Here is a 13,345-nt window from a genome sequence, read left to right as displayed (position 1 = left end):
ACATCATCTCAACTTTTATGGTACCATACTCACATAGCTTTTCAACATTGCTGCAGGCCAACAAAGCATCTATTTATCTACAAGGTTAGTGTGAATTTTCAACATTTCTTTCTATTAGCTAAATGATCTAGAGTCTGTATTACTGCAATCCTGTGGTAAACCCAACTGAGCATTTTGCCACCAAACCTAAAAACCCCAGCAGGGTAATAGTGCAAACAATGTACTGAGAATCATTATATTTGATGATGTCCTCTAAGGTTACGCTGTATATCTGTTGAATTCCTAAACCCCTCTAATCCTCTTGCAAACCAACCGAGACAATTGCTGTACAGTCAGCAGCACTAACAAAATAGCATATAAAATGTTGGTAGACAAACTCGGTTCGCAATGCATCCCAGATAATGAAAACCAATTAGTGAAGACATGAAGTGGACAAAGAGCACAGCAGTCAGAACAGCACAATTCAGCCAAACCCTAACGTTAGAGACTCCTTATAGTAAAGTTAAGCATCCATTAAGATGCTGCACAATTTAAACAGTGCATTCCATGAACTACATGTATATATATAAATTTCAGCAAAATAAATGTGACATGGTCAAGGTGTATTCTAAAAATCTTTTTCCGTCAGCCTTCATCAGTTAACTTTTCCACCTCAGCCCATCAAAAAACTTTCTTTGCAATTCTTCTTTGGCTTTTGTTAAACATTTCTTGTTTTTTTTTTGTGCGCATATTTAAAATGAACATAAAAACATGTAGATAGAAATGAACCCAATGAGCACCTAAAACAGCAGACAGCAGGTAAATTCAAAGTGATTATGTGATTCCAATTTGGGTTGACAGGGCCCACCATAAAACAAAAAGAAGAAAAACGTGACAAGGATGCAATGGATTTTGGGATACTGAAAGTAAAGGACGAACCAGTGGTGTCGGCCAAATGGGGCATAGGAATGTTTTATATCTTGATCTAATTTGAAAAAAAATGTGGGGACATGGGACATCCTTATCAAATGTTTTGATGTATTCGTTTTGGAATAAGGACTTTGAAAGATGCAGCCCCTAACACAACACCCAACATCCAAGATACATACAGCAGCAAACTGAATAAGTCATCTGCTGGCAGTAATGGGTTCTCTCAGTGTTCATACATTCTTAGATGACTTTGACTTAAATAAGAGAAACAGGTATTGTACATTCAGTGGCTTTATAGAACTGCAATATATTTGTTTGAAAATGGTTCCTCGACATTAGTATTCTACCAGCGCACATACATTACTACTCCCACACCCTGCTTATAAAAACACATAAATAGAAACATACCTATACTTAAATAAGAGAAACAGGAATCGTATTCAGTTCCTTTGAACTGAATATACAATATATATAGAACTGCAATATATTTGGTAGAGTTCTATCAGCGCACATACATTACTACTCCCACACCCTGCTTAATGACTACTCCCAGGTCACTCCCCATGCTACTGAAGTACAGGCAGTGATTTAAAAGAGGCTCTCTTGCAGAGCTTGGAGCAGCGCACCCAATCCAGTACACATGCAAAGAGACGGATGCATAAATTAACATGAGCCACAAGAGTCTTTCAACTGTGAACCAGAGACGGCCCTGATCCCCTCTGCAGAGGAGCACTCACTTTGATGTGTTTGAAAAGGAGGTTTAAAGATCAATTACATATCCAGTCACCCAAGGACTGCTTTAACTTTGCAGTTTAAAATTTGATTAAAAGCAATGTACGAATATTCAAAGGGACGTTGAATAGATCAGAGATCACCGTATTAGTGTGAGTTAGATGACCAGTCTGTCAAATGTTTCAACTGATGGGAGGACATGGAATGAATCCTAAGGCTTAAAAAAATGATCCATTTGATTTAAGGAATAACTAAACAATTTTATTCCTTATTTTACTCAAGAAAGATTTTACTATACATTTTTTTTCTCCAGTAATGCCCCATTTTACACTCATCCAGATAAGGAGATTCATATGGAGGCTGCTCAGTACAACTGCAGTCTTTCTACTTTAAGCCACTGAAACCAAATCAAGATTTAGTTTTTTGTAGTTTAGAAACAAAACAATAATTGCTGTGTGGACCTTTTCACATTCACTAGGTGATGTAGTGCTTCTGATCACACGTCAATCACCCAGTGAGGGAAGCACTGTCTTTAATGTCATCCTAAAGGCCTCAGTATGCTTCAAACAAACTTGTTTGTATGCCGCTCCTTAAGGCAAAAGTGTTCATACCTGCTCAGAATGGCACGCTTGAAGGAGGGGCCCAAAAGCTGCCCTAAAAGCCTTCTCCTGTCTGCATCCCATTCCCTCTCTGATTTCTGTCACTTTTGTAGTCTTGATGCGATGAATTGTACAAATGAAACAAAGCTTGCAAGCTACTTCAGGTGGTCAACCCGAGACTGCATACTCTTCTCACTGCTACATATATAAAACAAACCCTTTCTATCATGGCGGAGTACTCAATCCGTCAGTGCTCTGCTCATACTGTTGCTGCCAAAGCTGGTTTCAGACACTGTTAGACTATCCGGCAAGCACTTCATTTGAAGCCGACTTTACTGTCTGTATAGTCTCTTTCGAATGTTTTTGTCTGTTCGCCCACGGTAGCTATCACTACTCATGATTATTATTCTGATTTATTCCAAACAAATATGTTTTTGATGAACGATGTTCTGGTGCTGTGCTGAATCCCTGGACTCCAAATTAAGATGATAGTCTGTACTTCTATTATGAGTATTCAAATTCTAACCACTGAATATCATTCATCTCAGGAATCTAGTAATCACTAAAAAATATATTTGGTTCAAGGACATAGTTTATATCGCAGTCTCAATATTCAGCACAGCAGTCTGATTTTGTTGTTACCGCTTTAAAGAGTGAATCTTCAAACACAGTACAAAAGGAATAATTATAGACAAATCCATGCAAACAAAACTGAAACAATTCATCTTCTTAAGTGCAAAACGACCTCTTCTATGTGAAGGAAAGTAAATTTTGCACATCCTTTATTTCCTCCTGTTTTTTTGTTCTTGCTGTCGTCACCGTGACCCAAACATGTCACGATGCATTATACCCTAACTGTGCTAAAAGAGAATCCAGATATGCACCATCTCCAGGAGGCAACGGGCCAAGTGCTGGATTCAGCATTCACCACACAATAACAAAATGAATATTTGATTTGGATTGGTACAGCCACTTCCTGTCTCCTGCAACGCCCTGAAGAACAAAGCAGTTCTCCTGTTTAAATAGCACTCCACAGCACCACAGTGAGCACAAAGCCCTGCTGGAGCGTTTGACTTGTTAAGAGTTGCAGAAGAAAAGTTGACTCAAAGACAAAGTAATGCAAACTTTGAACAAAGTGATACTGTCAAATAAAATTGAAACTTTATTTCTCCTTGATGAGATTTCACCTCAGCAGCAACATGGTCTCTATTAGGAACAACAATAGAAAATCAATAAAAACGCTAAACTGACTCAAGGTCTCATTTTCTTCCAGTCTCAAAGGGAACAACAACCAGCCGCCCTTTGCTAATACTTAAGAGTGGACCACAGTGTTCATATGAGTCCCTTCAACTTCTGTTACTGCAGACGTCCAACAGCAGCAAGCCTGCAGTCAGACTCACCGGCCTTCTAACTCAAAGTGACAGTGAGTGAGAGGCAGCATCTGCAGAGAGAGAAAGGTCCACCACCTGACAACACTCAGGCAGGAGGAAGGAAACCACCTGGCTGCTTTACTCATCGTCCTTGAGGGGGCTGATCAGGGTCACTAGTGTGGTTTTTCAGTGTTTTTCAAGCTAAATCAGATGGTGGTATACGCAGGTATATGGCTCATGCTCACCTTCTAGAAGAAGTATTTCAAGTTCAAGTTCTTTTATTGTCATGTACACAACAATTACAGTATAGCAGTCAGTGGCAATGAAATTCTTAGATCTCAGACTCCCTCCAACTGTGCTCTTACAGATATATATAAAAAAAATATGTATAAAGAAAATCACGTAAGTGGAACAAAATCTAATTAGAACATAAAATAGTGCAGCAGCTAAAATATAGGAATAAAATATATATAATACAAATATAATATAACTGCAGTTGCCTGGTGAGTAATAGTAAATGTATTAACAGTAATGTCAACAGCTTGTGCAGTAATGTTGTATGTATATTCATAATGAGAACAAGATTGTAGACAGGTATCGTACTTAATGTGATGGAAAACTCACAGTATACAGTATATTTATTGTGTACTTACCTAATTCAGTCAGAGACATGTCAAGGAATTGACTATATCAAATGATTATACAGTGTGATTTGTTAAAATCCAATCAGCAATGAGGACACACACAAACACATATATATACATTCAATCTAAATCTAAAATACCAAAAACTAAGCACATAAGGAGGAGGCTGGGGTGGTGGAGGGAGCTGCAGCAGCAAACGGCAGTCAGCAGAGTAGTAGTGAGTAATAGTGAGGTCAGGTTATAATGGCTGCATTCTGCACCTGCATATGATTGGACACTAAGAGTCAGCTGGTAGCCAAACAGCTCATGAGTGAGCCACTGGTTGTGATGCACGAACGAAGCAGCTGATGCAAATCAGCTAATGCAAGCGCAAACTTTATTAGTGTCAATCATACGAGAGCAAGGCTTCAACCATTCATGTTACAATCTTTTATGTAACAAGTATGGTGTTTACTGCACACACAGACTTTTGTTCCCTGACTTTAGCCTTTAAGGCAGTGACTGCACCCAGGCAACATAATCTGGAGAGAATCACTGTTTTAAGAATAAACTCGGTCCCTTCCCTTGTTGTTATTTCATCCTGCAAGCTTCACGGAGGGATATAAAATGGACACAGCTATAAATATGAAGTGAGCAACCAAAGAACGTTATTAAACTTAGTCAAAAAGAAAAAAAACAGTCTCACAACAATGACACAGAACTTACTTTAAACCACCTCCACGCTCACAGATCGCATCTTCTGTATTTAACACGTGTAGAAACAGAAAACAATGCTTTAACAAGCAGCCAGCACACTGGTTGGAGCTATTTGCTGACCATCAATACCAAGATTTGCCCCGATGACTGCAAACAACACTCCAGAAGTCCTGTCCTCACAATGAATTTGCAGAGTTTGCACACCCTCCAACTCTAAACAAAACCCGGTGATTCCAAAATGGAGGCTTGCACGTTGCTAGCTAGCAGCTAAGAAGACACAACATGTAAATAAGACAACTTTGAAGTGGTGCATTTCTTCTCTTTTGGTAGAGGCTACCCCCCTCACCACATCTCTACTGTAGCCCTTGTGCCAGGCTAACAAATCCCAGACCAGTCTGTCCACTTAACGCTCAGAGACAAAATTGATATCAACCTTCCATCTAACTCCTGGTAAGACAAAATGTCAAAGTAACAGAGCGTTACTGGGATGAGTAACTGTAATGTCATCGATGGGCTATGTTTATATAGTGCTTTTGTCATTTTTACCAAAGCGCTTTACAATTCTCATTCACACACACATTCACACACCAATGCCACCGAGCCACCATGCAAGGTTCTGGCTGAACTATCGGAAGCAATTTGGGGTTCAGTGTCTTGCTCAAGGACACTTTGACATGTGGACAGAAGGAGCTGGGGATCGATCTGCCACCCCGTAATTGCTGAATTTAAAATTGTAATCCCTTAAATTACAGCAAAGTTCAATTTCTACTGCTATTACTCCCTCATTTCCATTGTAGTTCTCTACTGAGGTTTAATAAAAAAATAACTAGGTAAACTCAGGTGTGTTTATTGACAGTATGGCAGCTGCAGGGCTCAGGTGTATGGATCAGCCAATTGTCTCTGGGGGCAGAGCCAAAACAGCGTGACCCTAAGCCTTTCATTAAAAGAGTGTCGTGTATCAGAGTCATGGGGGGTAATGGGGGGCGTCTTTACCTCATAATGGGCGACCCTCTGGGACTCGGAGATGAGCTGAGCGCTGCACACTTTGCAGTAGCTGTCTGTGAAAAGCCCTTGGTCCACCTCTGTTGACTTCATCTGGAGAAAGAGACAAACGCAGACATGGTTACTGACCTGGACACACTTTCTGGCAATGAACTGAACACGCAATACTGGCCACTGAGTTCAAAATAGAAAAATAACCTTTTTATTAACAAATCTTCAGACAGCCTGAGATGTGAGATGGCCTCGTACTGCGTTGAATTCTTGGCCTATAAAGTGAGGAAAAATGATTAGTTATTTTATTAAAACTACATGGACCTCATTCACTAACTGAAAAAGTGCTGAACATGAAATTAGTATAAAAGTTATGTCCACAAGATTTACTATTTATACAGAATGCCATCTGATTTTTGTTGTCACTATCACACAGCCTTGCTTTGTATGTCTGCGGGGAGCTAAGACAAACCAACCAAGATGTAATAGAGCAAGTAAACAATAATCTCATTTCATACTCATCACTGTTACTCAATATTTCATTACCTCAAGCATTTGAGTTAGTGACAGAGGCTGAGCAGCTTTTGCAAGCTGAGTCAGAAGAACCATTTAATATCAAACCTCCCACTAAAACGTCAGCCATGAAGCCAAAATGATATTTGATGATGATAAATAAATAACAATGACAGAAAACGCTAACAGTTTTTCCTGGAAATTCATTAAAATATATGACTGAACTTGTGTGTTGGAGAATTCAGAGAGAAACGGCTGTGAAAAGCTTTTATTTCCTTTTCCACAGACACAGCTGAGCCATCTCTGCTTTCTATTACTAATTCAGCCCGGCTTCCATTAGGGGCTCACATTTCATATTTGGAAGCAGTCAGCCTCAACTCATCCTCATTTACATTGGCACGTCTTCATTAGGAGCAGCAGGACAGATGAGAAATGAGGTCATGTGGGCATTAAAGCAGACTCTCTCCAACTTGTCTGAATCTTCTTCACTGAGAATGGAGACAAAATGACCAGCAGAAATGAACTTTTAGAGCTAATGCTAAATTTTGTTGTGGTTTGCTCTGTTTCACATACAAATGATGCTTTCAAATGTTTTCCAGACAAAATAAGATGATTAAATCTTCACAAACACATAGTTGGTAGTTGAGGAACTGCACAGAAGCTGCAACACACCTTCAATAATGCTTTCTAAATACCAACCTGTCTGCAGAAACGTCTGACTCATTTCAGATTCTGGCCCACTACAGAATTCATTTCTGGTTTATTCATTAACCTGCAGTGCTTCTAATCAGATGTGACAGATGTGTTATCAATACATCACAAGAGTTCATGAATACAGTTCAATACAAGGCTCAGCCAGCGCAACCATTTCAGTTCACTGCACACATACAACCCCTGCATGCAGTTAGTGTTACACCCATTATAAACTAATGTGTCAAAGCCATAATCATAACAACTAAAGCAGAGCCATGGCTAGTCATAATCACAGCTACAGCCTCAGTCTCAGTCCAGACCAGTCGCCAGGAAAAAAAGTATCAATTGTAGTAGCATCTAGCTGGTGAATATAGCGGAGCATTTAGCAGGTGAAGAGCCAAATATTCCCACTCCCACATGACTAATACATCAATGTTGTGTTTACAGCAAAAATCAATTACTACTGCTTTAAATTAGTTTGTATATCTTGTGATATGTCACATATGTAATTGCAACACTGTTCCTAAATCACCTAAGACATATCTTTGGCCTCTCTGTACTGCTATTATTTGTTACGCTGATACTGATATATCTGTGGATAAGCTAAAATTAGCCCAGCCAGTGTATTGGTCAGGCTCTACTCTAAATGTTATTTTGTACATACTTTCATTCTGTTGTAATAAAATAGACACACTGCAGGATAACCTCAGTAGCATGCTGGCTTTGTGTAATTCACTGAACTGAATCATTGTATAATTGTTCTTTTCATCTTTAGCATTTAGCATCACCTGTCTAAGACATGACATGACGACAGTGAGTTATAGCGGGATGTGCTCTGCCTCTGAGCTGCTGCCCCTCTGCTCTCCGGTACCCAGCAGCCCAGAGGCCATGCAGGACAAGGATTAAACATGTCAGGGGCCAATGTGTCTGCAGACAAAAGGCTAGGGAAGAAGAGAAATATAAATAAATCAGTGACGGCACTCTTGTCCTCAGTCTTGTAATCAGTCGAGAGCAGCGCTGTTTCCTGTTCAGATGCTACAGGACAAACAACATAAATGAGAGGCTTTGAGAGCTCTATCAGCTTGTGCCAGTGTTGGGCCCACTGCCTGTTTCCACAAGGGTGCACAGATGCTGGAAATGAATGATTAATCACCCTAAATTCTGTTAAGAAACAGAAGCAACATCAGCAGCAGCACGAGGGGATGCAGCAGCAGCTTGGGAAAGAAAACAACTCTTATTTTAGGTTTTATTTTCCACAGTTACATGAAGGGTTCATTCCTAGTTGTTTCGTTGTTAAGTTTGCATTGTCACCTCAGTTTGAGACTGAATTGTCCTGACCCTGTAACGTGGAATAAACAGATAAAGAAAATAAATGAACAGTTTGTGTTTATTTCTCTAGTAGGCAATGTCTCATGATCATGTCATCATGCTGGAGACCAAGAAGCATTGTCAGAATGTGACCACTGACCCTAACTTTTTTCTGCATGTAAAGTCAGTGATGGGAGTTCATTTTACTGTTACCACAGAGTGCACAGCTCTGGAGGAATTACCAAGGCTAATTAACTATTTTTATGGTTTGACCATCATTTCCATCAGTACCGATAACACTGTATTTACCAAACTAACTGCTACAATGAAGTTTGACGGGGCAAGAAACATGAGCAGTCTAACCAGACAAACAGTTTATCCAGATACTCAGCAAGCAGTCCCCACCGTGCAGTTAAACAGTTCCGACAGGTGACCAAAATAAAGGTTAGGCTCTAGGAATGTCAAACATTTGGATATTATAACACATGCGTTAGATCTTTTATCCCCCCGACCTCCTCCAAACAAACTCTAAAGTGGCGTTAGTTTCTAAGTGACCCAAATCAAACACACCCATGATGTTGCATGACCAACAGGTGCATGCTGGGTCTGGCTAACATGCCTAATGCTAAAATGCTCACGGTGGATCCTCCAGTGATGACTTCTGCGTTCACTGAGGAATTTTTACCTTCAGTGAGCTGTGTTCTGCTGTTTTTGACAATAATCCCTGATGTGGCTGCAGAGCGCTCTTTCAGGGACAGAGAGGCTGAGCGGACTGGTTATATTTATGCATTAAGAGTGAACGAGCAGGTCGACCTAGAGCAGACTGTGGAGGACTTTGTGGTGCACAAGACTTGCAGAATGATGTTCAGACATGGGAGTACAACAACAAACTCACTGATTGTTGTAACTCACTGCACAGAGGACGTCAACAACCACTGCATTGCCAGTGGTGGAGTGTAACTAAGTACATTTACTCTTGCACTGTACTTAAGTACAAATTCCAGGTACTTGTACTTCACTTGAGTATTTCCATTTTATGCAACTTTATACTTCCACTCCACTACATCTCAGAGGCAAATGTTGTACTTTCAACTCCACTACATTTGTCTGACAGCTTTAGTTACTAATCACTTTTTAGATTACAAATTTTCATACCTTTCCTGTCCAGTGAAAACCATGTATCTCTGTATCTGTATTTGGTGATTTAGAATTTTTATGTTAAACTGAAGGATGAAGTGTTCCTTTATGGGTTGAGAAAATTCTCCTACTTCTAAGTAGTTAAAATTAGCATAACCATAAACATCTACAGCAGTAAAATGCAACACACACATTAATGCAGCAGTAATATTAATCGAAAAACATAATGTATAATAGTAAAACACTGGCAGGGACCATTTTCTGCATAATTAGCACTTTTACTTTTGATACTTTATGTAAATTTAGCTGATAATCCTTATATACTGTTAATTATTAAGGTTTTGAATGCAGGAGTTTTACTTGTAGCGGAGTATTTTCACAGTGTAGTACTGCTACTTTTACTTAAGTAAAGGCTCTGAATACTTCCTCCACCACTGTGCATTGCCTAGAAGTGTAGCATTGTGTGTGTGTGTGTGTACTCCGCTGCGTGCAGAAACTGCCCAGTCTCTCCTTTGCTTTAATGTGTGTGCTCGTGTTTTATTCTACTGTTGATTCTATAAGAAGTGGCAGGTTATTTTATTTTATTTTATTTTATTGTTGGTCAATTTTGTGTAATTGTGTGAGTTTTTTCCTCTTTTCTGGTTAATTCTAGTAGTATATTTATAACTGAAAATCAGCCGGATGCACAGGCTGCGAAGTGCCATCTATAGAAATTGAACTTATTGTTGGTTTGGACATCAGGGCTCAGTACAGTAACTAGTGTATACGTTGATGTTTAATGCAATTTATTTTGTAGAGTAAAGGTGTTCTTTAATTTACCCTTTAACTCAAATTAGGAGGAATTGAATAAAAAGGTGTAAAGTGTATTTTTTGTTATCACTATATTGATGCACATAAACATATGTATAATTCCAGTGAATGTACATTGTTAAACTGATTAATGAAGGATTATCATAGATGTATTGGCTAAACAGCTACACATGTACTTGATTACTATGTTAAGATAGATTCTTCTAGAGTATAGCAACACAAAATGTGGCTTCTCCTCGCATTTTTTGATGCGAAGCCTCTCTATGAGCTGTAGGTGAAACTCACTCACTCACTCACTCACTCACTCACTCACAGGATCACGATTAGCTAGGCGCGCTCCAATACGTTCTTTGTAGTCACGTGATTCTGATGATGCTAAAATTCTGAATGAGGCAGGAAGTGAAAGAGGCAGAGTGGACGACATGGAGGAAAGTGTCATCTATTCAAATCAATTCAATTTTATTTATATAGAGCCAATTCATAACAGAAGTTATCTCATTGCGCAAATCTATTCGGTGTCCGACCAACTGTGAAATATGGTCACAATCTACCCTTCTGTTCCTGAGTCATGGTGTTGAATAATGGCCAGAAAAGTATTTTTCCAGGACATTATGATGTCACAGTGAAGAAAATGTCATCACTTCATTGTTGTATCCCATTAAACATCTGTGTGAAATTTTGTCATAATTACTGCATCAACTCTTGAGTAATGGCCAAAAAAATGTTTGTCAAGGTCACTGTGACCTTGACCTTTGAGTCAAAAGTGTCACCAATTCACTGTCCGACCAACTGTGAAATACGGTCATCAATTCTTGATTTATGGCCAAAAATGTGTTTTGTGAGGTCACAATGACCTTTGACCTTTGACCATCCTTTTGGCCAAATTTGAAGAAATTCCCTCAAGGCGTTCCTGAGATATCGCATTAACGAGAATGGGACAGACAGATGGACAGTTGGACAACCCAAAAACATAATATAACATACATAAAAACATAAACAGAAAAATATAACACAGTAACATTTACTCATTTTAACTGACCTACATTTTACTTTTATCTAAGTACATTTTTACACAAGTACTTTTAGTTCTACTTTAGTTTAATTTCTTTAAAGTAGCAGTACTTTGATAACAGCATACGGAGATCGAGTAGCAAAGTGGAGGCTGACTGACTGATGACCTTGTACTGATGATGTGCATTAATCAGTATCCTGTTGTGGGTGTGAAAGGGAATAATGAGAAAACATGCAGCACAGACAGACCTCGCCAAGTTCAAGGTAATTACAGCAGAAAAGCCTATAAGATTTTTTAATTACTTAGCTTGTTTTCAAAATTAAAATCAAGTTTGAACAAATTCGAACTGCTTCACTTGAGTGACAAGCTACCATTACTGTAAGATAGTTTTGTTTTACGAAGTCAGCAAACAGCCTTACATTTATGCAAGACTTTTCCATCTATGGTGTCGAATCCAAAACGCTTCCGCACATTACTTCTCAGATGGCTTGGTGTCATGGTTCTCCATTAAGCGCGGCTCATTAGTTTTCTCCATTTTGCGTTAGCAAAGAGAACAATAGCCTAGCTTACAGATAGGGCAACATGGCGTGCAGTGGGTCAGACAGACAGTTTGTTTTACGGCCTGTTGCACTGTAAATTTTTAATTCAAACAGATTACATATGTGTAATGGATGTTTACAGTAGATAGTTTAGGTAGTGGTTTTACTGATCACCTTAGTTTTCTCTTCTAAATAAGTTTAGCTAACCTGAGGGGGTGTTTAAAAATTGTCTGATCGGCTTGTGTTTCTTGCTGTGTCAGACTTCTTTTTAGCAATGTCGCTGCATTATCAGATCTTAGCGATTAACTTGTTGGGAACAGGAATGATGACTGAAGTTCTAATAAACCAGAATGATCTTTTAACCCTTTACTTGACAGCAGCACTTTCTCCTTGTCCCTGAGTGTGTCTATAACTCAGCAGCACGTGAAGGAAAGCAAGAAAAGTCCTGCTGAGTGTGGAATACAGCTCTCCGAAGAGCAACCGCTCCTCACTGAATTGACATGTCCCTCTCCTTGGCGATCAGTTCATTAAGCTAATGGATTTTACTGTCTGACACACCACTGTAATTGCAAGAGGTTGACTCTCTTCTAAGTCGAGAAAAATATTAATTTTCACCCAGTATAATTGGATAGGGGAAGGCATCACAATCATAAACCAACTGAGGGTTCTCTACACAATTGAATTATCAATATCTGATCATAGCAGCTGTTGTCAACATCGTTACAGCCAGGCTCTCTCAGCACAGCACTGTGAGCTCATTACAGAAGTCGTATTTGCCACTTTGGTGAAGGAGAAACACGGGACAGAGAAGTCATGGAGGGAACAATACAGCGTGCCTCGCGTAGACAATCAAATTAGCAGGAAGCCAGCTTGTTTCTCACACCTAGTCAGCACTGTTTACCATCTGTCTTTGACTATGACGAGCCGCCAGCAAATCAGCAGAGGCAAGCTGGGCGGAGCTGGAAGCCCGAGGCTGGGGGAGACAGTGGGAGGGAAGGAGTGCAGAGATGAAAGGGAGGTCACAGCAGTGAGTGCCCAGCAGATGTTGCAGCTATAAAAGGTCAGTTGTAATTCATTAGAGAGGGTGTTAAACTGGGAAGCTGGACCAACGCCCACACAGACAAACTAGACTCATACTGGCCTTTCTAGCAGGTGTCCCTTTAGCCCAGCTCAGATACCGAATTCTGAGCACCAATTCCACAAGGCACAGACTGTCATGACCATAGACTGTATATAAAGATGGACGACATGACAGCTCCCCAAAAGTGAAGCCAAAACATTTTGATCGCCCCCTGATGGCTGGCTGCAGTATAGGTCAAAAACCCCGCCCCCAACATGTTAGCGGATGGGACATGAGCCAAACTAAAAAAAGGAAACGTCAAATAAATTT

At 39.7% G+C, this 13,345-nt stretch overlaps 1 protein-coding gene across 4 annotated transcripts in view; it reads right to left on the bottom strand.

The window, feature by feature from the left end:
• The window catches only part of zmat4a (zinc finger, matrin-type 4a), a 134,872-nt gene that overhangs the window by 105,602 nt on the left and 15,925 nt on the right, over nucleotides 1-13,345 (bottom strand). For 2 of the 4 annotated variants that reach the window (XM_044197086.1, XM_044197085.1), the window contains exon 2: nucleotides 5,944-6,045. The exons of 1 other annotated variant lie outside the window; for it this stretch is intronic. In XM_044197086.1, coding sequence (XP_044053021.1) covers nucleotides 5,944-6,045 — 102 coding nt within the window. Of the gene's footprint in view, nucleotides 1-5,943; nucleotides 6,046-6,150; nucleotides 6,219-13,345 lie in introns of all 4 variants that reach the window. One more of the 4 variants, XM_044197087.1, reaches the window with a different exon arrangement.

This window comes from Siniperca chuatsi, linkage group LG5, assembly GCF_020085105.1.
Source record: "Siniperca chuatsi isolate FFG_IHB_CAS linkage group LG5, ASM2008510v1, whole genome shotgun sequence".
Taxonomy (NCBI): Eukaryota; Metazoa; Chordata; class Actinopteri; order Centrarchiformes; family Sinipercidae; genus Siniperca; species Siniperca chuatsi.
Note: the sequence above shows the minus strand (reverse complement) of the source record. Positions and strands in the feature narration are given on the sequence as shown.